This window comes from Physeter macrocephalus, chromosome 3 (assembly GCF_002837175.3).
Source record: "Physeter macrocephalus isolate SW-GA chromosome 3, ASM283717v5, whole genome shotgun sequence".
NCBI classification, from domain to species: Eukaryota; Metazoa; Chordata; class Mammalia; order Artiodactyla; family Physeteridae; genus Physeter; species Physeter macrocephalus.
This window is the reverse complement of record NC_041216.1, coordinates 20,983,821-21,008,017: the sequence shown is the minus strand read 5'-3', so window position 1 is coordinate 21,008,017 and position 24,197 is coordinate 20,983,821. Positions and strand designations below refer to the sequence as shown.

The 24,197-nt window shown below is 46.8% G+C and overlaps 1 protein-coding gene across 1 annotated transcript; it reads right to left on the bottom strand.

Annotated features, from left to right (window-relative positions):
- SPATA21 (spermatogenesis associated 21) lies at positions 1-23,371 on the bottom strand. Its single transcript, XM_024125532.2, is given in 8 exon segments — positions 1-1,393; positions 1,900-2,077; positions 2,894-3,069; positions 16,528-16,645; positions 16,764-16,835; positions 19,196-19,333; positions 22,364-22,452; positions 22,869-23,371. Coding segments are annotated over 8 exon segments (1,332 nt in total). The 3' UTR covers positions 1-1,335.
- Positions 23,372-24,197: the final 826 nt, after the last annotated feature.

Here is a 24,197-nt window from a genome sequence, read left to right as displayed (position 1 = left end):
CACCAGGGGAGTGGGGGGCAGAAACCTGAGGCTGCTGCCCCTTTATCTGCCTTCATGGTACTGTCCCCTTCCCCCAGCTCCTCCCTGACTCCGTGAGCCAGGCCTCAGACCTTCCAGCTAACCGCTTCCCATGAGCCACTACTCTGATGTCAGCCTATAACCAAAGGAGCTGGGGGTCTGGGCCTGGTGACCAACCCTTCTCCGCCCACTCAGTCAGGGTGCTCCCCACCTGCTGGCAGGAGGCAACACCCTATCTGCTACCATCAGCCCCTTCCAGAGCCCACTGCCTCACCCTGCCCTGTCTAGCCCAGCCGTACCCTGCTCTGCCCCATCTGGGGATGCTCTGCTCAGGGATGGGCCGGCAGGGCTGCCCCAGCCTCCCTGGTAGGCAGAGACTCTGGAAACCTCTGGGGTCCTGTTTTCGGCCACGTGATCCCAGGGGTGCATATGGGCCCCTTGGGTATCTGAACAGAAGGGCATGGGAGGGAGGGCCACACCCCTGCAGTCCTGCTCTGCTGGTCTAGCGGGTGGCTGCCCACCCTACCCCACCCCGCACCGCGGGCTCCTGAGTCGGCAGATTAAGCATTTTATAAATTGTATTTTAAATACATGTTTTAAACTTGTCAGAACCTTGTCCTCATTTCAGTTTCTGGCCTCCTAACCTCTTGCTGTGGCTGCTTGTTTAACCACTGGGAAGCTATCTCTGCTCAGTCCTAGGGAGGGGCTCTCTCTTTGAGTAATAGGACTGGGGTGGTGTATGGATTGGGGCCACAGACCCACATGCTTAGGCTCCAAAAGAAGGGCACCCCTGGGTCCTGGCCCTCTGTTGGTGAGAGCGTGGCTGAGGCCCCTCCTGCCCTTCCACAGGGTCTGTCCGTTTTAGGGGCCAGGGTCTTTCCCAGGTACTTCCCTTATGTGCACCATTCCCTTCAAGCAAGTGGGAAAGAGAATTCCTGCCCTTATGGGACTCCTAGCCCACGGCGTGGAGACACCCATCTGAGAATAGTCCCAGTTCTGTGCTTTGAGAGTGCACAGGAGGTCAAGACTTTGAACGCAGGGCCACCTCTGGCAGGACTTCTAACCCTCGGCAGGGTTTTAAGGCGAGTCTTGCTTCATGGGCTCTGAAGCCCGAGGGAGCCTGAGGCCCTCCGCTCTGAGAGCCAAGTGGAAGGGTGAAAACCTGGGGCCTTCCCTGGCACCAGGCACAGAGGCTGAGGTTCTTGTTGTTTATTGGCTTACCAGGCCACAGAAGCAAAATCCAGCAGCAGTCCCTGCCTGATGACCCGTCCGTCTGCAGGCCCTGAACAGCTGGCCCAGAGTCAGGACTCTGCAGGGTCAGTGGGTTCGAGCCGGCACAGAACTGAGTCACTTTCGGCTATCAGAGCTGGGTTCCCTAGGGAGAGAGGTGGAAGAGAAGGGTGAGCCACCCCATGTGCCCAAGGGGAGAGGAGTCCTTCCCAGGGAGGTGATGGGGCCAGCAGTCGGGCTCAGAGGCCTGATTCCAAGTCCAGTGTTCTTTTATCCCAGGATGCCTGGAAGAGGACTGCTGCAGGGGAAGCTTCCCTCCACCCAGCTGCTAAGCCTGTTTCCTACTACTCCTAACATGGAATCAGACTCAGGCAAAGGACTTAAACCCCCTGCATGAGAAAGGCAGGTAGTGCTTCCGAGTCCCGGGCACAGAAAGGCATAAGTACCCTGACTTAGGAACAATCTACCTGGTACACAGACTCTCAAAGGTTAGTTTCTTCCCCCTTCCATCCTTTCCCCTTTTTCCTCCCTGGAACAACAGTCTCTGAGGCATCTCTTGGAAGGATGGATTTCCCTTGGGTTAGGCCAGGGACTTCATAAGGAAGGAGGTGGATGGGCCTGGGCTGCGGTCCCTGCCCTCTGGGTACCCACCTGCTTCCTTGAGATCCAGTCTGGAAGAAGGGGCTACGGGTGTCAGGGCCCAGGCTGGTGGGGGTACACGGCTCCAACATGTAGTGGCTGCCCTGCTTCCGGCGGACCGTATTCTTGTCCAGCCGCGGGCAGAGCGGGATGCAAGGCACCTGGGCATAGGGGCTTTGCAGGTTGGCAGCTGGCAAAGGTGAAAGAGGCAGGAGAGGGGAATGTTTCAGAGCACGTCCAGTCCTGGGAGGCAGGCAGACCCATGTGAAATCCCAGCTTTGCCACATAACGACCTGGGTGGGTTTGGGCGAGTCACTTAACCTCTCTGAGCTTCCGCATAAGCTGGAGCTGATGGTGGTATCCACCTCAGAGTTGATGATGAGGATTAAAGGGATAATATATGCAAAGCACTCAGCTAAATGCTGAGAACAGTGTTAGGGCTAATACCTGCTTAAAAAGGAGCACATGTCTTTGGGATGAGTCCTGGCAGAGTCCGATAGGCACACTCTAAAGACTCTAGAAAGCTTCTAGCCCATCACTTGGCACACAGTAGAAGTCTACTATTATGGGGAGGTAACCTTGCCCAGAGAAAAGAGCACAGGTTTTGGAGTCAGACCTGGGTATAAACTCCCCTTTCTGACACACGCTAGCTGTGGGGCCTTGGGCAAGTTGCTTAAACTTCAGTTTTCTCATCGTGAATACGTGGGGTAAATATGTGATTATGAGGATTAAATTCTAGCACATCTGCAAAGGGCTTAGCATAGTGAGTGACCCCAGAGGGTGCTCAATAAATGATGAGGTGGGATTGCTAAGCACTCTTCTTTCTCAGTCCAGGCTCTTGGGACCAACCTGTGCTCAGGGCTAAGGCTCAGGGGAAAGAGCGTGCGGAAGGCTGGAGATGGGTGGTGATTATCATCCAGCTGGCTGATGGCACACAGTTAAGCCCGAAGTGGGAAACGATGTCTCAGCTCCTGGGCCTGGCTGTGTGGGCACCCAGGGCCCTCACCGTAGTTCTGCTGCTTCAGCTGGCTCAGGATCCTGAGGGCTCTTCGTTCTGGGACTTCCAAGGTGTCTGCCTGCTGCGGGTTGTAGGGAAGCTTCTTCCGGGACCGCAGCCGGCCAATGGCCGGTTCCATCTCTCGGGCCTTACAGGTGCCTTCCTTCAGCTTCTTCTGGTAATAGCTGGGGAGGCAGTGCCACCCAGCTCAGCCCGGCCGTGTTTAATTCACCCTCCTCCTCCCTCACTCTTCCTGAGCCCCTGTTCTGTCTGGCAGGCTCAGGAGCAGGGCCACAAGAGATCTGGGTTTTAGTCCTGGCTCAACCATTAACTTCCTGTGACTGTGGGCGAGTCACTGCCCTGCTCTGGGCCTCAGTCACCCCTATGTAAAGTGGGGGGAAATGGTTATCTCTACCGGTCCTTGGAAGTCACTTGACTTCTCTCAGCAGATCAGTCAACGTTTTTATAGGGTTAAAAACAAAGATTAAATAACAAGACCCATTAAGCATTCAGCAAATTGACTCAAGGAAAGAGCTTGGTAAACGTTGCCCATGATTTCTATCACTGGTATTTTTACTTAGATGTGCAAGTGCTTCGTAAGCCAGCTGTGCAGTTAACTCCTCCTCATCTTGCAGATTGCAGCTTAAGGGCCATCTCTTCCAGAAAGTCCTCTCTCCTCCAATAGACGAGTTAGGCTACCACTATAGGCCCCCTGACAACTTGTACTTAACCCTATCACAGCCCTGACAACTTGTACTTAACCCTATCACAGCCCTGACAACTTGTACTTAACCCTATCACAGCCCACTTAATATTCTTAACTCATCACTACTTGCCTTTTCCCCACTAGACTGCAGCACCATTCATTCATTCATTCAAATATTTATTGAGTGTTTACTGTATGCTGGCCACTCACCTAAATGCTTGGGAAAGAGCAGTGCAGGAGATACTCATGTAAGGTCCTTGTGTCATCTCTCAGCCCCACCTCTTACTCCAGCCACTGTCACAGCAACCACTTCTACATGGGCCTCAACCAGCTCTGCACAGGGACAACCTGGCACGGTCTCACCTCAGGTCTTACCTCCTGCTGCTTACTCCAGAGCCTGTCTGACACATATGCGCCCCAGAAGTGCAGGGGAGTTAAACACCTGTGTGGAGCACCCTTGACACAGGAACCAGCAGCTGAGGTATACAGGCTCCTGTCTCTTCCCCTGACGGTTCTGAGCCACCATTCATAGTCTCCTCAGAAGATCCTGGGGATGGTTGACTCAGTAGCACATCGTTGTATTGGCTCCTCCTCCTTCTGTGTTCCTGTCCCTTCCCTCACTTCTGCTCCGTGGTATCACTTTCTAAATCAACTACCTAGGCACATATCTAGTGGGAGAGTCGGACCATGAACAAGTAAATAAATTATGGTACCATGTGAGGAGTGATGGGTGTTCCAAGAGAAAGTAAAAGCTGAGTAGGAGGTAGTGATGAGCTATTTTGTCCACAGTAGTCAGTGAAAGTCTCGAGGTGGTGGCATTTGAGCAAATGAGGGGAGGAAGCAAGCTAAGTGGATATCGGGAAGAAGCCTCTTTCAGGCAGAGGGAATGGCTTGTGAAAAGGCCAGGAGGTGCGAAAGAGCTTGGTGAGCTCTAGGAACAGAGAGGGGCTAGAGCTTGTGTGTGAGGGAGAAAGGGGTAGAAATGGGCAGCAAGATGGGAGGGCCAGACTACCTGGGACTTTGTAGGCAGTGATGAAGGCTAGGCATGCTACTCAGAGTGTTAGGAAGCCCTTAGGGCTTAAGCGGGTGGTTCTGCTAGGGCCTCTGCCTATCCCTGAAGCCTGGAATTTGGGGTTTTAATGAGCTTCACACAGAGAAAATAGAAAATGAATACCAGAGCCCTCAAATGGAGATTGGATCTAGACCCCTGTGTAAAATTAGAACCTGAAAAGGCAACATCCTGGGTAAAAAGATGGACTAGAAAATAACTTCACCCCACAGGGGCCAACAGGACATGAGCAGAGTGTGTGCAACTTTCTCGGTCACAGTTTTAAAGGAAATTGCTTGCTCTCTACTTCCTCTCCTTCCCCTTCTTGTGGGCTTGAATTTAGATGTGTTGCTGGTAAATTGGCTTAGGATTGACCTAGGGAATGGTGGAAGAATAAGTGGGAAAGAAACTGGGTGCTTGAGCAACCTTGCCTTCCTGCCTGCTTCCTCCAAGCCATCAATATGAGAGAAATAAACTATATTGTTTGAACTATAGTACATTGGGGTCTATTCCTTAATGAATACACTAATCTAGAATTCTGGACCTAGCTAAACTATTCAGTAAGTGTGATGGTAGAATAAACACTTTTGTAGACATACAAAATCTCAAAACTCTTGCCTCCCATTCATCCTTTCTCAGGAAGGTACTGGAGGGCATGTTCTTCCCAAATGAGGGCATAAACCAAAAAAGAAAAGGAAGATATACATACAGAAAATAGGAGACCTAACACAGGAGAAAGACAAAAGTTAAAGGAAGATGGTGAAGGGAGATCCCACAGTGGCAGTGCAACTGCCATAGAGGACAACCAGTTTAGATTGGATCACTCTAGCTCAAAAGACAGAAATTTCAAGGGCTGGCATTCCCATACCTGTCGCTGAATTACTGCCTTTCTAACCCCCAAAAGCTACTGGTGGAACATGCTCCCATTATTATTTTTTTTAAGCAAATCAAACCAAGAAAGAGTAAGCAAACCAAGAAAGAGTAAGCAAACCAAGGAAGAGTAAGACATGTGATCCAGTAGACAGAGTTCCAGTCAGAGGAAAGGAAGAAAGAATTCCTAGGATGACAACAGACTCCCAAGATGACGGCTCTGCAGCATGCCTAAGAAGAAATTAATCCAAAAATGAGAAGAATGGAATTATTTAGAAAATGCCTCCAAGAAAAAGAAGCTCTAGGAGGCTACAAGAATTGTCAATGAGTACAAAGAAAAAAAAAATCAAGGCAATTATCAACTTTTAGGAAATAAAAAAACAAGAAAGGAAATGAAATCATTATATAAAAAATGCTCAGCTATGAATAATTGTGTAGCCATAATATTAGAAACCCCAAACATTTAGTAAAAAAATGATAATATGTTTGAATGGGGAAGGAAGAGCTGAGGGGATAGTTGTATCAGACAGCTAAATTCTTACCATAACAGGAAGTCAGTAGACACAAGTCTAAAAATCATTAACCAAAATATTGTAGTACATCCATATTATGTAGAAGTAACTGCCAAAAATACTCAAGAAGAAAGACAAAGCCTGGAGAGGGTGTGGAAAAAAGGGAACCCTCCTACGTTATTGGTGGGAATGTAAATTGGCGCAAGTCACTATGAAAGACAGTATGGAGGTTCTTTTAAAAACTAAAAATAGAGTTACCATATGATCTAGCAATCCTACTCCTGGGCATATATCTGGGAAAGATGAAAATTCTAATTCTAAAAGATACATGCACTCCAATGTTCATAGCAGAACTATTTACAATAGCCAAGACATGGAAGCAACCCAAATGTCCATCAACAGATGACTGGATAAAGATGATAAAATATAAAATGGAATAAAAAAATGAAATAATGCCTTTTGCAGCAACATGGATGGACCTAGAGATTATCATACTAAGTGAAGTAAGTCAGACAGAGAAAAGACAAGTATCATGATATCACCTATATGTGGAAAATTTAAAAATGATATAAATGAACTTATTTATAAAACAGAAATAAACTCACAGACATAGAAAACAAACTAATTGGTACCAAAGGGGTAAGTGGGGGTGTGATAAATTAGGAGTTTGGGTTAAAACATACACACTACTATATAGAAAATAGATAAACAACAAGGACCTACTGTATAGCACAGGGAAATATATTAAATATCTTGTAATAACCTATAATGGAAAAGAATCTGAAAAAGAATATATGTATATATGTAACTGAATCACTTTGCTGTACACCTGAAGCATTGTAAATCAACTATACTTCAATTAAAACAAAACAAACAAACAAATAAACCTCCCCACAAAGAAAACAAAGTCCAAGCGGCTTCACTGTAAGTTCTATCAAACCTTTAGAGGAGACTGAACACCGAGATTTCATGAACTCTTTCAGGACATGAGAACACGTAACTCATTTTATGATGCCAGCATTATACTAACAGGAACACTAGATATCACCCCAAAAGCAAGTTAACGACCAATATCTCCTTTGAACATAGATGCCAAAATTCTTAACAAAATAGCAGGTTGAATCCAGTAATAGATTGAAAGGATAATACATTACAACTAAGTGGAGTTTTTCCAAAGAATGCAGTTAGTTTACATTGAAAAATCAGTTTTATCTACTATATTAACAGAATGTAAGAGAAAAACCTTATAATCATCTCAAGATGCAGAAAAAGCATTTGACAAAATTCAACTCCCATTCATAATAAAAACTCTCAGCAAACTAGAAATAGAAAGGAACTTCCTCAACATGATAAAAGTATCTGCTAGAATCAAGCTTAATGGCGAAAGATTGATTGCTTCCCCCATGATCAGGAGCAAGGCAAAAATGTTTGCTGTCATCACTTTTGTTTTACTTAAGGTCTTAGCCAGTGCAATAAAACAAGAAAAAGGAATAAATGCTAATGGATTGGAAAGGAAGAAGTAAATCTGTCTTTATTCACAGATGACATCATTGTGTGTGTAAAAATCTTAAGAAATCTATTATAAAAAGCTACCAGCACTAATAAGTGAATTTAGCAAGGTCATAGGATACAAGATCAGTATACAACAATAAACTATACTTCTACAATACCAGCAATGAGCAATTGGAAAATGGAAACATCTACAACAGTATAAAATATGAAATATTTATGGATATATATGTATATATATTTTAAAACTTCTTAACCATGAACTCTCATGCTTTGCAGAGGTCTAAACTCTCAGCACCTTATCACTACTTATGGATATATTCAACAAAATATGTAAAAGATCTATATCTTGAAAACTACAAAATCCTGCTGAAATTAGAGACCTAAATAAGTGAAGAGTATACCATGTTCATGGACTGAAAGCCTTGTTATTATTAAGATGTCATTTCTCCCAAAATGAACATATAGATTCAATGCAATCCCAACAAAATACCAGCAGGCTCTTTTATAGAGATTGACAAACTGATTCTAAAATTTATATAGAAATGCAAAGGACCTAGAATAGAACAGGATCTAGAACTCTTTGAAAAAGAACAAGTTGGAGGACTTACTCTACCTGATTTGAATACTTACTGTAAAGCTGTAGTAATCAAGACCTATGTGGTATTTGCAGAAATATAGACACAGGAAGAGAATAAAGAATCCAGAGGTAAACCCAAGTGTATATGGTCAATTAATTTGGGGGGGGAACCTTCTATTTATAGTGTATTTTTTTTTCTTAACTAAGTTTTTTTTTTACTTTTTTAGATTCACAGAAAATTGAGTGGAAAGTACAGAGAGTTCCCATATACCTGCTGCCCTTCCCCCCTACACACCCACAGACTCCCCCATGATCAACATCCCCCACCAGAGTGGTACATTTGTTACAACTGATGAACTTAACACTGACGTATCATTATTACCATAAGGCCATAGTTTACCTTAGGGTTCGCTCATAGTGTTGTACATTGTATGAGTTGTGACAAATGTGAAATGACATTTATCTACCATTATGGTAATACAGAATAGTTCCATTGCTCTAAAAATCTGTGCTCCACTTCCCTCCCTCTCCCCTCACTCCAGTAAGCACTGATCTTTTCACTGTCTCCATTGTTTTGTCTTTTCCAGAATGTCACATAGTTCGAACTGTAAAGTATGTAGCCTTTTCAGATCAGTTTTTTTCACATAGCAATATGCATTTAAGTTTCCTCTGTCTTTTCATGCTTTGATGGCTCTTATTAGTGCTGAATATTCCACTGTGTAGGTGTAGCACAGTTAATTTTGTGTGGACCAAGTTTTCAATCCTTTTGGGTAAATACCAAGGAGCACAATTGCTGGATCATATTGTAAGAGTTTGTTTAGTTTTGTAAGAAACCACCAAACTGGAACTTCCCTGATGGTACAGTGGTTAAGAATCCGCCTGCCAGTGCAGGGGACATGTGTTCGATCCCTGGTCTGGGAAGATCCCACATGCCGCAGAGCAACTAAGCCTGTGCACCACAACTACTGAGCCTGTGCTCTGCCTGCATGCCACAACTACTGAAACCCATGTGCCTAGAGCCCAAGCTCCACACAAGAGAAGCCACAACAATGAGAAGCCCGCACACTGCAACTAGAGAAAGCCCATGCGCAGCAACGAAGACCCAATGATGAAGACCCAATGCAGACAAAAATTAATTAATTAATTAATTTTTTTAAAAAAAGAAACCACCAAACTGTCTTCCAAAGTGGCTGTACCATTTTGCATTCCCACCAGAAAGGAAACGAGTTCCTTTTTTTAAATAGATTTATTTTATTTATTTATTTTTGCTGCATTGGGTCTTGCATGTTTATGTATGCATATATATATATGTAATATGTATGTAATGTTTTTCTACTCCAGATGGTATTGATAAAAATTAACTTGTAAGAGAGCTGAATTTAATTGGCTTAAAGGAAAAAAAAGCTTATATTAATTAAGACTAGTCAAACAAGCATATGTTATGTCTACCAGATGTTTAACATTATAATGCTATGAATTCAACCTAAGAACAAAATGCACAATTAAAGTGCATTGTTTGATGTATGTCAACCATGACAGTAAATTAAAAGTAAAAAAGAATGGAGAGAGCCATACGTTTAACTTTCTAGGTTCTTTGTCTCTGTGATTTCTTTTTTTCTTTTTTAATTTTGTCCGTGCTGTGAAGTTTGTGGGATGGTTCCTGGACCAGGAATTGAACCCAGGCCTCCACAGTGAAAGCGCCAAATCCTAACCACTAGGCCACCAGGGAACTCTTTGTGATTTCTGACACTTGCCTGATTTGTCCACAAAGAAACTAATATATATATATATATATGTATATATATATATATATATATACACACACACACACACACTAATATATATATACACACACTAATATATATATTAGTATATATATAGATCTGAATCACTGCTGTACACCTGAAACTAACACAACATTGTAAATCAACAACACTTCAATAACAAAAAAAAATTTTTACAGACAAATTAATCTTACTTTGATTATCTGATAAAAATGGAACTGATTGTGGAGAGGAAAATTCTATGTTTCAATAAAAACTATAACACACCTTTGTAAGCTGTTGAACAGTTCACTTTGAGCTTTTTGTCTTCTTTATAAACTGGCTCCTGCCACTTTGTGTATTCATAAAGTGAATCAACGTTTCTAGTTATCAACATTTCTAGTAATCAACATTTCTAGTTTCCCTCCACCCTCCTGACCTGGCATCACTGAAAACTAGGACTGCCCTCTTCCCAATGCCCTGCAAGCTAAAGCAACTTAATATAAACTTCAGTAAGAAAAAATCACTGCAACAGATCATGTATAACAACCCTGTATGCGTGCTGCTGTTAGTTCACTCGAACACCCAATGCCGTTACCAAAGACATTCAAACTGCTAGCCAGAAAATTCATCAGAGAGCCACCAGATAGCCTCACTCCGCCATCTTTTTTTTTTTCTTTTTTGGCCACTGTGTGGCATGCAGGATCCGAGTTCCCCAACCAGGGATCGAACCCGTGCCCCCTGCAGTGGAAGCGCAGAGTTTCAACCACTGGACTGCCAGGGAAGTCCCTCCACCATCTAAAGATGCTTTGAGACTGACATGTAAGAATCTCACAATTAACTGCCCTCTGGCCTCAAAAACTGAGTTTACAATTTATTCTGACCATTAACCTCTGTTTCTCTTTTGTTTCCAAAGAAATGCCCCTCATTAAATGCTTGCTAGCAGCTCACCATATAAAGCCCTAAGTTAGGCGGGTGCCCAACTCCCACCTATACCATTGCCTCCTAAAGTGAGCTCCGACTGCCACTGAACTGACGTGTTCTCAGGACTAAGAGACGGATCCAGGGAAATACAGGATCATGTGCTTAGATTTGTTCTTTTCTGCTTGTTCCGATCTGTGTTTTCCTCCCCCTTTCACAGATCTCTTTGCAACTTCTAACCCGACTTTTTCTCCACGGCCACCAACTCAGCTTTTAATGGATGAAACTTCTAGGGAAGTGCCAGATGGAGGAAATGAAGGAGTTTAGGACATGCCACCCCAATATGTGCCAATTCGGCATGTTGGTTACTTTGAGTTAAAGGCACTTGAAAAACAGCAGATGCAAGAAGGGTTCACTGACTTTTTCTTTCTAAAAGCAGGAGACAAAATTCCCAGGTGAAAGCTGCCCTCCCTGAACCAAGAGGAAGAAACATTCTTATCACAAGAGAGGAAGAGGGAATTTCGCGGCAGTCCAGTGGTTAGGACTCCGCGCTCTCACTGCCGAGGGCCAGTGTATACATGTGGTGCGGCCAAAGGAAAGAAAAGAAAAAGAGTCCAGGCCAAGAGAACTCTGTACAAACAGACATGGTTAAAATAACTCTTATCTTCCTCATTCTGCCCATATATATATATATTTTTGTTTGTTTGTTTGTTTTTTGACTGCACTGGGTCGTCGTTGCTGCGCGCGGGCTTTCTCTAGTTGCAGCGAGCGGGAGCTACGCCTCGTTGCAGTGCGCGGGCTTCTTATTGCGGTGGCTTCTCTTGTTGCACAGCACAGGCTCTGGGCGCGCGGGCTTCAGTAGTTGTGGCACACAGGCTCAGTAGTTGTGGCTCGTGGGCTCTAGAGCGCAGGCTCAGTAGTTGTGGTGCATGGGCTTAGTTGCTCCACAGCATGTGGGATCTTCCCGGACCGGCGCTCGAACCCGTGTCCCCTGCATTGGCAGGCAGATTCTTTACCACTGTGTCACCAGGGAAGCCCCTGCTCATATATTTTAGTTACTTTTCTACAGTTGCTACTCTTTTTTCAACCTTGTATGCAAGCCCCTCGGCCTTGTCAGTTCTTTGGGTCTTCATTATTCTTGTCAGCGCTCCCATGTGCGTGTAAGTTAAACTTGTATACTTTTCTCCTGTTAGTCTGTCTTGCATCAGTCCCAGCTGGAAGCTCTAAGAGGGTAAAGGAAAATTTTGCCTCCCCTACACACTAAATGTCATTTTTTACTTGAAAAAAGGACAAACTATGGTTATGCAGCCTTGCGTATTTTGGCAGGTATTTTCTCGAAAATGGATGAAGTTAGCCCATCCTTTCAAGGAAAACAACTGACAGCATTTGTTACCCATGACAAAATTAAAGCTTTCAAGTAAAAAATTAGAATTTGGGAAAACAAATCCATTATCATGGGACTTCCCTGGTGGTCCAGTGGTTAAGACTCCAAGCTCCCCATGCAGGGGGCCCGGGTTCGATCCCTGGTCAGGGAACTCAGATCCCCACATACTGCAACTAAGCCCGAGTGCTCTAGAGCCCACACACAGCAACTAGAGAGCCCACGCACCGCCACGAAGAGCCTGAGTGCCCACGTGCCACAATGAAGACCCAGTGCAGCCAAAATAATATAAATAATAAATAAAAATAAAATTTTTAAAATTCCATTATAATAAGCATGTGTCATATGCATGTTCATACACAGAATATAGTCAAATGAGTGAACTGTAGCCTCACACAACACTTCTAATATTTAAAAACTTTTTTTTTTAAGCAAGGATGACTTTATTTTATTTATTTATTTTTGGCCATGCCACGTGGCTTGTGTAATCTTAGTTCCCCAACCGGATCCAACTTGGGCCCCAGCAGTGAGAGCGCCAAATCCTAACCACTGGACTGTCAGGGAATTCCCTAAAGACTTTTCTGACATTAGGGGTGATATTAATAATTATACATATATCTAATAACTACAATGAAATATGTCAACATTTAGAAGATACGCAATATGTTCTAAATGAACAATGCATGTTACAAAAGCCATTCATGGGAAAAGATCCATTTAATCTACAAAACAGACCAATAGATTTTTATTTAAAAGAGTACAACGAGGGTACTTCCCTGGCGGTGCAGTGGATAGGACTCCGTGCTCCCAATGTAGGAGGCCCGGGTTCGATCACTGGTCAGGGAACTAGATCCCACCACATGCATGCTGCAACTAAGAGTTCGCCTGCCACAACTAAGGGGCCCTGGAGCTGCAACTGAGGAGCCTGCCGGCCGCAACTAACACCCCACGCAACCAAATAAATATATATTTTTTCAAAGTACAACGGGGCTTCCCTGGTGGCGCCGTGGTTGAGAGTCCGCCTGCCGATTCAGGGGACGCGAGTTCGTGCCCCGGTCCGGGGAGATCCCACGTGCCGCGGAGCGGCTGGGCCCGTGAGCCATGGCCGCTGAGCCTGCGCGTCCGGAGCCTGTGCTCCGCAATGGGAGAGGCCACAGCAGTGAGAGGCCCGCGTACCGCCAAAAAAGAGTACAACGAACAGTTCACAGATACGGCATCAGATTCCATACTGCAACCAACTTTTAAGACACTACTGCTCGTCAAGTTTGGTGTACTATCAAAGAAAAATACCTCCATGATATGTGGGATATTAAATGAAAAGGCTATTAAAATACTTTTTCCAATTACATATTTGTGTGAGGCCGGATTTCTTCATATACTTCAAAACAACAGATTGCAACAGATTGAATGCAGAAGCATATAGGAAAATCCAGCCAACTTCTTTTATGCCGGACACTGAAGAGATTCTCAATATTGTAAAGCAATGCCATTCTTCTCATTAACTTTCTTGTTTGTTTGTTCTGGAAAATACCGTTATTTTTTCATTTAAAATGTTTTTTTTTCTATTAACATGTAATGGGGTTATCTTTGTTAAATAAATTAATAGATATTTTTTAGATCTCTCAGTTTTAAGTTCATATATAGAAAGTATTGACAGTTTCCTAGACCAAAAAGTTTTAAAACTGCTGCTCTGGAGAAACTCTTGCCCAGGTATCCTGGAGACATATACAAAATATTAACACTGTTTCTACCATGGCTGGAAACTGAACATAGACCTAATGTCCATCTGCAGAACAAAGACATATATTGTGATGTAGTCATACCAGATAATAGTATGTAGCAGTAAAAATGATAAATGATCTACAGCTATGCATAAGAACATGGATGAGTCACAAGTACATAACACTGAGAAGAAAAAGCAAGTAACAGAGGACTTACACTATGAGTGCACTCCGATAGAGGTAAAAAATATGGAAAGCTAAACAATAAAGTATTCAGGAATACAAACAAGTGTGAGTCAAAATTTAAAAGTGCCACTGCAGGGCTTCCCTGGTGGCGCAGTGGTTAAGAATCCGCCTGCCCATGCAGGGGACACAGGTTCGAGCCCTGGTACGGGAAGATCCCACGTGCTGCAGAGCAACTAAGCCCATGCGCCACAACTACTGAGCCTGTGCTCTAGGGCTCGTGTGCCACAACGACTGAGGTCACATGCCACAGCTACTGAAGCCCGTGAGCCTAGAGCCCGTGCTCCGCAACAAGAGAAGCCACTGCAATGAGAAGCCCGCACACAGCAACAAAGAGTAGCTCCCGTTCGCCACAACTAGAGAAAGCCCGCGCGCAGCAACGAAGACCCAACACAGCCAAAATAAATAAATAAGTAAATAAAATTTATTAAAAAAAAAAAAAAAGTGCCACTGCACATCCACCAGACTGACTGAAACTAGCAAGACTGACAGTACGGATTTGCACAAGATGCGGAGCAACTGGAACTCTCGTACATTGTTGATGTGAGTGTAAAACGGTAGAATCACTTAGATTAAAAAGCCTGGCAGTTTCTTGTAAGTAAAATACACCTATCCTATGACCCAGCAATTCCATTTCTGGGTATTTACCCAAGTAACAAAACATATGTCCACACAAAGACTTGTACAAAAATGTTAATAGCATCTTTACTCATTATAACCCCAAACTGAAAACAGCTCAGAAATCTACCCATGAAAGGATGGATGAACGAACTGTGGTATATTCATCCAATGGGATACAATAATACGGAGGAGTGAACTGTTGCTGCCCACAGCAACATGGATGAATCTCAAAAGCGTTATGCTGAGTGAAAGAAGCTAGACACTAATGACTATATACGGTTAGTTTCCATTTATATGAAGTTGTCAGACAGGGAAAATCAATCTGTAATGGAGAAAAAAAATTAGAAGAGTGATTGCCTCTGGGTGGGGGTGGGGGCGCGGTTCAGGGACCAACTGGCAAGGGTCATGAGGGCACTTTCTGGGATGATGGTAAAGTTCTGTATATCTTGAAAGGGGTTCAGGTTGCTGGGGTGTGGGCATGTGTTGAGACTCATTCAATGATACACTTAAGATCTGTGCGTTTCACTGAATGTACATTATACCTCACAATATGCGGGGGGAAGCTCTATACAAATATTGATCATTAGCTAATGCCATGTATGCTGAAGTATTTAGAGGTAAATAACTATCATTTACTTTGAAATGAATAAAAAAGAATATAGATCGATGAACAGATAGAGGGATAGAAGCATGGCAAAAGAAGTATGGCAAAATGGCAACAGTAGAATCTAGGTGGTGGGTATATAAATGTTCACTGTAAAATTCTTTTAACTTTGCCATATGTATGAAATTGTCAATAAACGATAAGGGAAAAAATAAGCAGTGAAATTTTGAAACAAAAAGCAAAGGAATAAGGGTTGGTTCTTGTTAGGGAGAAAGTACTTTGTGATTGGGGTAGGGCACACAGGGGCTTCAAGATTACTGGAATTATCTGTTTTTAAACTGGAGAAATTGATACCTGGGAATTTGTTTTATTGCTTTTAAAATCATACATTTGCCGTCTTCAGAGTTATATATGTTTAGTGATTTATAGATGCCGGGAGGAAAAAAGATCTCTTGTCTTTGGGGTTTGCTAAGTTGGTATTAGTGGAACAGCCTGCAATCATTCCCCCTCCTCCGGCCCCTGCCGAAAAAGCCTGGTCTATGGCAGGAAAAAATGATCCAACTTTCTGAGCGATAGGGACAAGCTTCTGTGTGCTGCAAGAGAGACCAGGTGGGCCATTGTGCCTTGACCCTCTGCTTCTAGCCCTCGAATGTTTGTGTTGTTTTTGTACACAGCCGTCTCTTCCTTAGGTGAACCACTAACCACCCACCAGCCCACTCTGGCAACACGGGGAGGCTTCCACCTCGTGTTCTCTAGCCCTAGACAGGCCCTATCACATTCCCTTTCTGGGACTGCTGTATGAGTACTCCAAGAAGGTATTCCTCTTGCTGCTGAGGTTGCAAAACAAAGAGGGTATGAGTAGAATAGAGGCTGCCGGCTGCCATCCTTCCCACTGTGGGAAGAGCCTCGCTGAGCTTGAAGCTAATGCAGAGATGAGCGGGAGAGATAAAGCCTGAATGGTATCATCTGGTTTCCTAGATCCAGCCATTCCTGAGGCCCTGAGCAGTGATGTGAGCCAATACATTCCCCTGTTGTGTGAGCCAGTTTTATGTGGGTTTCACTGGCAACTAAGAGTCCTAATTATCAAAAGTCCTCAGCTGCCAAAATGCTAGGTGCCATTTCTGCGTCTGCAACCCTCCACTCCCAACAGCCAGTCCTACTCACCTGGTGATCTCCTCTAAGGCTGCCTCAGGTAAGGCCAGCATCTCCACCAGCAGGGACAGGATCTCAAAGAGCAGAGTGCGGGGGTTTGGGGGAGCCATGTCCGTCAGGGCCTTCTCTTCTGGGGACATGGGATGGTCGCTGCTGTTACCACTTAACAGCCCTGGATGCCTAACAGCCCCAGCAGCCACCTGGCCCCTCCCCCCAGCTCTGAGTGCCCTGGGCTCACCCCTGCTCACCCACAGAGCAGAAGAAGCGCTTGGTGTCTGTCATCACGGCCAAGAAGTCTTTGAAGTTCACGTGGCCGTCTCCTGTGGAGGCCAGAGGAATACAGGGTGGCCAGGGGCCTTTCAGAGCAGGCTCGGGCATTGCGACCCAGGCACGGTTATTCGCATTTACTCATTGGGTTTGATTATAAAAGTAACGCATATTCAATGCAGAGAGCGTGGTGCACACAGGAAAAGTAGAAGGTGAAAATTAAAATCTCCTGGGTTAGAAGCTCCCAGAAGTTCCTGGAAGCAGCAGACTGGGTTCATGTCATAGGTGTACCACTTACTATCTTTGTGACCTTGGCAGAGTCTCTTAACCCCACTAAGCCCCAGTTTTCTCATCTATAGGGTGAGGGTGCCCATGACACCTTTCTCATGGGAGAGAAATTGAGGCAACGTGCTCAGAATAGGGCCATGCATATAATACACGCTCATTAAATGTCAGCAACTCTTATTACCGTGTGCTAGTCTCTGCATGAGAACATATTTGTACCTACAGTTTTCCCACTTCGGCCTTCAAAGTCCTGCTAGACCTGCCCGTTACCTGTCTCCAGCCTCACCTGGTACCAAACTCCCCAACGCTAACCTGCTCTCCCTCCAGGGGCCACATTCTTCCCTGTTGCGGGCCTTTGCGCGTGCTGCTTCCTCTTCCTAGACTTCTCTCCACCACCCTCCAACTCTTTTTGTTTGTTTGTTTGCTTGTTTTTGTTTGTTTGTTGTGGCCGTGCAGGATCTTAGCTCCCCAACCAGGGTTGAACCCGGGCCCCCGCAGTGAAAACGCAGAGTCGAAAACGCGGAGTCCTAACCACTGGACTGCCAAGGAATTCCCTCCAACTCTTTCACTTAATGCTCCCCCTTGACCGTCACTTCCTTAGGGAAGTCAGACCAGTGCAGGTCAGACCCCCTGTTGGACACTGTCATAGAACCCTTGCACTTGAACCACACACTCATAAGATCTGGGATTTAACAGAAGCTCTGGGAGACAGGAACTGGCTGTTTTGTTCTGCACTGTGTCTTCAGGGCTTAAGACAGAGTTCTGGGTCCCCAGAACCTGGCACTGAGTAGGTACTCAGGGAGCTCTAACTTTGGGGCCAGGACCAGCAAGCTCTGGGAGACAGGAACTGGCTGTTTTGTTCTGCACTGTGTCTTCAGGGCTTAAGACAGAGAGGTGCTTGGCAAATGTTCTCTGAACTACTTGACAAATTGATGAGTGGTCTCTAATTCTTAAAGTCACCCTTGCGGGGGGGTGAGGGGGAGGAGGCGGTGGGGGGGGCGCCTAATACTCTTATCCCCATGTCACAGATGAGACCTGAGGCATAGACAAAAGTAGGCTGTTGCCTGGGGTCATGTAGGGGCCGAGCTGAGGTCAATTCTTAGCTTGTGTCTGAGGATTCACGCTCAGGCAGTGATGGAAGAAGCAGAGCTGACACTCAGAGGTCAGGAGCCCAGGCCCCCTACAGCTCTGCTGTGTTCCCTGCATCTAGCCAACCAAACCACATGTGATGCTTCTCACCCTGTGCCCTAATCCCTTTGTCCAGGTTACTTCTGCCACCAGCAATGCCCTTCTTCCTTCCTCTCTCCCTGCCTAACTCCTGCTTCATCTTTCACAATTTGGCTCAGGCATCACCTCCTCCAGGAAGCCTTCCTTCCTGATCCCTTCCTCCAAGCCACCTTAAGCGCTGCTTCCTTTGGCAACTCTTCCTTCTGTGTCATTGACTGTGTGAGCACCTCGAGGGCAGGTCTCATAGGTCTTACACATGTCTTTATTCACAGCACAGGAATGGACATACAGTAGGTAGTTAATAAATATTTAGTGAATGAATAATACCAGCAGTTAATGTCTCCCGGATGCATGCTGTGCACCAAGTGTCGTGCTCCATGCTTTGCCTGGATTATCTCATTTAATTATTTTAACAGCCCAGTGAGATGGGTATTGCTGTAAGCCCCATTTTACAAGTGGGGAAACTGAAACTTGGTGAACTTCAGTGATTTGTCCAAGGTCATACAGCTGGTAAAATGAGTGACCAAGTCATGGAGGAATGTCCGATGAAACACACATAAAGCTCTGGAAGGAGTGATCTCAGAGATCACCTACATCTTAGATCAGGAAATAAGTCTTGGTCATCTCTGGGTCCCCAGAACCTGGCACTGAGTAGGTACTCAGGGAGCTCTAACTTTGGGGCCAGGACCAGCTACATCATTTGTGGGGCCCAGTTCAAAATGAAAATGCAGAATAGGGCCCCTCTTTCAAAAATTATCAAGAATTTCTAGACTGTAACAGCAGAGCATTAAACCAAAGTCAGGTCCCTGTAAGCGCAGAGCCCTGTGTGGCTGCGCAGGTCTCATGCTGCCCATGAACCTGCCCCTGCCTGGGGTTCAGGATGAAGCCTCCCCCAACTCACCATCGATATCAGCACTCCTCAGGGCATCCTCCACCTGGGCCGGCGTCAGGGAGATGCCCACGAGGAGCAGGATGTTCTCCAGGCTCTGTGCATCCACTTCGCCGTGACCACTGAAGATCTCAAAGTAGCTGCGGAAGGCTGGGGTAGGCAGTGGGGTTATGTTTCTACCATTCATCCCATCCGCTCCAACCACCCCCTGTCCAGCCTTCTCTATCACCATAGCTGGGTGGAGGGACAAACTTAACTAAGAGTGAAAGTGGAGGGGTGTGGGCCCGTTGACTCACTTCACTCTCTAGTACAAGGTCAGACCAAGGGCTCAGCTGGTGTGGCAAAAGCTAAGCTAGTTAGCTGCCTTCACCTTGCACCAGAACATGCCCACTTTAGGGCACCCCTGCTATGTGCCAGGCACTGTGCTAAGCTCTTTATAGCCATGTTCTCATTTAATTCTTACAACAGCCTGGTAAGAGTAGAATGCTTATTCCCTTGTAAAGATGGGGAAACTGAGGCTCAGAGGTTAGAGGACCAGATAGATCTTTCTGACTCTGAGTCTGTGCCTTGGCTTTGGGGCTCTGCAGTTACTTATCTGGATAGACATAGCCTCTAAGACAGCTTCGTTTGTCTGGACTGGAGCAGAGACCAGGAACAATGCTGAGAAAGTCCCAGAACAGCACCAATTGATAGAAAAGTCGTGTCCTGGTCATCACATGTGTGGTGTCTGGTTTCACAGCCCACAGCAAAATCCAGGTTAGAATCAGCAGACCTAGTGATAAGACTGGCTCTGCCATTTACTGAGAAGCTGCGTTGCTGTTATGAGCTAAATTGTGCCCGCCGCCTAAACTCATATGTTGAAACCCTAATACCACCCCACCCCCATACCTTAGAACGTGATGATGTTTGGAGGTAGGGCCTTTAAAGAGGTGATTAAGTTAAAATGAGGCCACTGGGGTGGCCCCTAGTCCAACCTAACTGGTGTCCTTAAGAGAAGAGGAAACTTGGGCACACAAGAGACACCAGGGATGCGTGTGCACAGAGGAAAGACCATGTGAGGATACAGGGAGAAGGAAGGCGTCTGCAAGCCAAGGAGAGAGGCCTCAGAAGAAACCAAACATACCAACACCCTGATCTTGGACTTCTAGCCTCCAGAACTATGAGAAAATACATTTTAAGCCACTCAGTTTGCAGTACTTCATTATGGCAGCCTGAACAAGCTAATATAGTTGCCATGGGCAAGTCACTGTACTTCTCTGAGCCTCAATTTTCTTATCTGTAAGATGGGCAGAACAACAGTACACCCTCCCAGAGAGGATGTATTAATTCATTGCTTGGCACATCGTAGACTCAGTAAGTCTCTGATGAATGGAACTGAAATGTGGGGAAGAGGTAGGGCTGGGGTTAGGGTTGGACTAAGTGGTGAGCTGCCACAGGCAGGCACGCTGAAAAAGGAAAACTGAACAGCTCTCAAAAGTGGTAAGATCATCCCAAATGCAGGGTGGTTTGGACCATCAGAGCAGGTAGCCAGCTCTTTCCTCACCAGACAGGGCTGAGTCTTGGGGAGAATGCTGAGTCTGTAAGCCAAAGTGGCACATTGTCCATGAACTCAGCTCAAGAAGATGGGGCAGTGGGCGCTGGACCTAGAAAAGCCCCTCTAAAAATGACTAGAGACTTTTAATGCTAAAAGGAGTGAACTTCAAGGATGGGGCCCTAGGGAGCCAGAGAGCACATTCAGGGAAGGCAGAAGAAGGGGCTGCTCTGGCCCTGCCTGGGGCCCAGACTTTAGGGAAGAGCGGAGGGTGGAAGGAGGGCACATACCTCCTCATTCAGGGCCAGAACCAGGTGTGGCTGGGTTGGCAGTGGATGTGGATGGCTGATTAGGCCACCTCCAGAGCCCAGAGGAAGCGGCAATCACTCCTCAAAGCGCAGGTATGTGGAATCACGGGGCCCAACCCCAAGGACGATGGGGAGCAAAGGGCACAGTGCCTCGCCCAGGGTGGATGTTCAGAACTTTTAAATTTTTTGGTGGAGGTGGGATGCGGTGGAAAATGGGGACCTGTGTGTAACTGAGCAGGACCCTATGGGGCCTTCCTGGGACAGACCCCCCACACACACACCTCCCATGTCCTCTGCCTGCCTCTTCTTGTTTGTAGAAAAACTTTAGCCTCCTAGGCCTTCCCCAAGTTCCAAAGAATGAATTTAATCAGAGAAGTGAGAAAATGCAGAAAGAAAGGAAAACAGTCAAACAAGACAAAATAATAATAGTTCAGACATTAAACAAAGTTAAACAAAATAATAATAGTTCAGACGTTAAACAAAGTCAAGGACGTTTAGCTCCTCCTCAAGGGCTATAGATAATATTCTGAGCCATGTCCTTTGAGCTGTTTTGCAGATACTGAAACCCCTACCAAGTGGAAGAAGTTAACTGTATGCTGACCACAAGCACATAGACCCCAGACCGGTTGGAACCAGGTTGATAATGTCAACTCTCGATTACCTCACCACCAACCAATCAGAAGAATGTCCGTGAGCTGATCACGCACCCCACAATCCTGTCTCTCACCCTCTCTTTAAACACTTTTCCCTGAAAGCCATCAGGGAGTCTGGGCCTTTTAAGCGCTAGCTGCCTGGACTCCTTGCTTGGAGCCTGCAATAAACGCTGCCCTTTCCTTCACCACAACCCGGTGTCGGTAGATTGACTTTACTGCACGTGGGCAAGCAGACCCCAGTTTGGTTCAGTAACATGTCCAGGGCGGGTGGTCTTGTTAAATGGTGAGGGATGGTCTAGGACAGGTGGAGGCTCTAGAGCCCTGCGTCCCATCCAGGTGGCTTCTGCAGAGGACCAATAGCATGGGCTTGGGTTGGGGTAGGCACAAACGTCTCCAAAAATGAAAGAGCTTTGCAGGGCTTGCTCCATTCATTCAGACAGGTGGCTCTGGAACAGGGAAGAGAACTGGACCCCAAGTGAGAGGACCCAGCAGGATTGTGGCTCCCCGACCCAGTGGTGTGTAAGAGTTTGGGCCAGCATCCTACCCCGCTAGCCAAGTGCAGGGCTGGGGTAGGTACCGGGGCAGCAGCATGATCAGCAACCCTGTCCCCCACCCCGGGCTTATAAACCCAAGGACTGAGGGTTCTGCCTGCCCCGCAAGGGGCTCCCCTGGCCAGGCCCGCCCTCACCTTCCTCTTGCTTCAGTGTGAGGTGCTCTTCCGACCTCTCCTCCCAGGTCTGACACACCTTCAGCAGGCAGTGTTCTTCCAGCTCCTGCCTGCAGAGGACAGAGCCCGGGCAAAGGGCGCACATCCGGCCACCCACCCCGGCCCTGCACCAAAAGCTAGGGGCGGGTGATGGGGAGCCGGGGCAGAGGGGGTCATGGGAGGAACCCCGGGGGAGGCTTTAAGAGGTCAGGAGAGTCTACGAGTGACCCAGAGGAGGAGCAAGGCAGAGGTATGGGGAGTCTAAAGGGGGTTAGAAAGAAAAAGGGTGTTGGCAATGAAAAAGTGGCCTAGATATGAAAGATCAAGAGCTGGGAAAGACAGGGAGGAGACAGAAGTGAGGGGAAATGGAGGGGGGACACATGGGAACAGACAGGTGTAGTGACAGGGACAAGAATCTGGAAGAGAGTAGCCAGGGGCCCTGGGACCAGGCCCTGATCCCAGACACCCTTTCTGGGGTGGCTCCTACCGTGCCTTGGGGTAGTTCAGGCTCCTCTCCCCGCTGTGGTGCAAAGGTTCTGTCCTTCTCCAGCCCAGGTCTGATGCAGGGACCGGCAGGACCGTGACGGGCACTGAAGCTGGGGCTCCCATGGGGGCAGGAAGTGGCCCAGGGGCTGGCGGTCCGGCCCAGCATGGGGCCATGGCAGGAGCCGAGGCAGGGGTCTGAGGCAGGGTCAGAGGCAGGGTTGGGGCTGAGTTGCCAACCAGGGCAGAGACGGACACGGGGGCCGGGGTCCTGGGGGACTTCCGGTTCGGCAGCGTGCGGGCCTTGGTGACCCTCCAATGCGTGGCCTCCGCCTCTTCCACCTCCAACAAGCACTTCATGAAGCCTGGCTGGGGGTTGCCAAGGTTCTGGGCCCCCGTGGCCCCCGCGGTCTCCTGAGGCTGCTTCTGGGCTTGGTCCATCTCCCTCCTCTCTCCGATGTCCCTCGCCTCCTGGGGACAGGACCGGGGAGGGGATTTGGGAGGCATCCGGCCAGCCAGATTGTCCCACAAAACTTCTCCCAGCCACCCACTCTGCAGCAGATCGTCACCCTGCCCCTCCCTCTCTGGGCCCCTGGGGAGGCCCACCTCTCTCCTGCAACCTACTAGGCTCCCACCCCATGTCCTCCCTGACCCCTGACCTGGGATCTGCCCCCTCCTGGCTCTCTGAGCTGTGGTCTTGAGCGAGTTACTCCCCGTCTTACCATTTGTTGATTTGCTTCACTGCAATCAACACAATTTGCAATGGCCCTGTCCATGCCTGTTGTTTGCCTGCCTGACCAGAAGTAAGTTTCTGGAGGGCAGGACCTCGTCTGCCTCTTTTATCCATATTGACCCAGCAGCCAGCTTGTGGTAGGCACTCGATAAATTCCCACTCATTCATTCTACAAATGCAGCACCTCCTGCACCCGTCCCATTAGAGGGATGAGCTGTCCCCTGCCCACCTCCAACCAGGCCACACCATGCAGGCTCCAGCCCAGCCCTTTTTCCCGTTCAAATATGTAGCTCTCACCACACACCCGCTCTTCCTAAAGTATCAGCACTACCCTCTCCGCCAGATTACTCCCGTCAGCATGGAAACATGCTGTATTATCTTCCCTCTTTAAAAGAAAAAACTCTCCCAACAGTACAAAGCCTTCCAACTACCACCCCAGTTCTCTGCTCTTCCTTTAGAGCAAAATTCGTTGAAAGATTTGGCTGTACTCCATCTCCACTTTCCCCCTATCTCCAGTCTGGCTTCTGCCACCATGCCCCAACCAGACTCTTGCAAGGTGGTGGTCAGATCTCTACCCTCCTCAGAGCCTACCACTGAGCG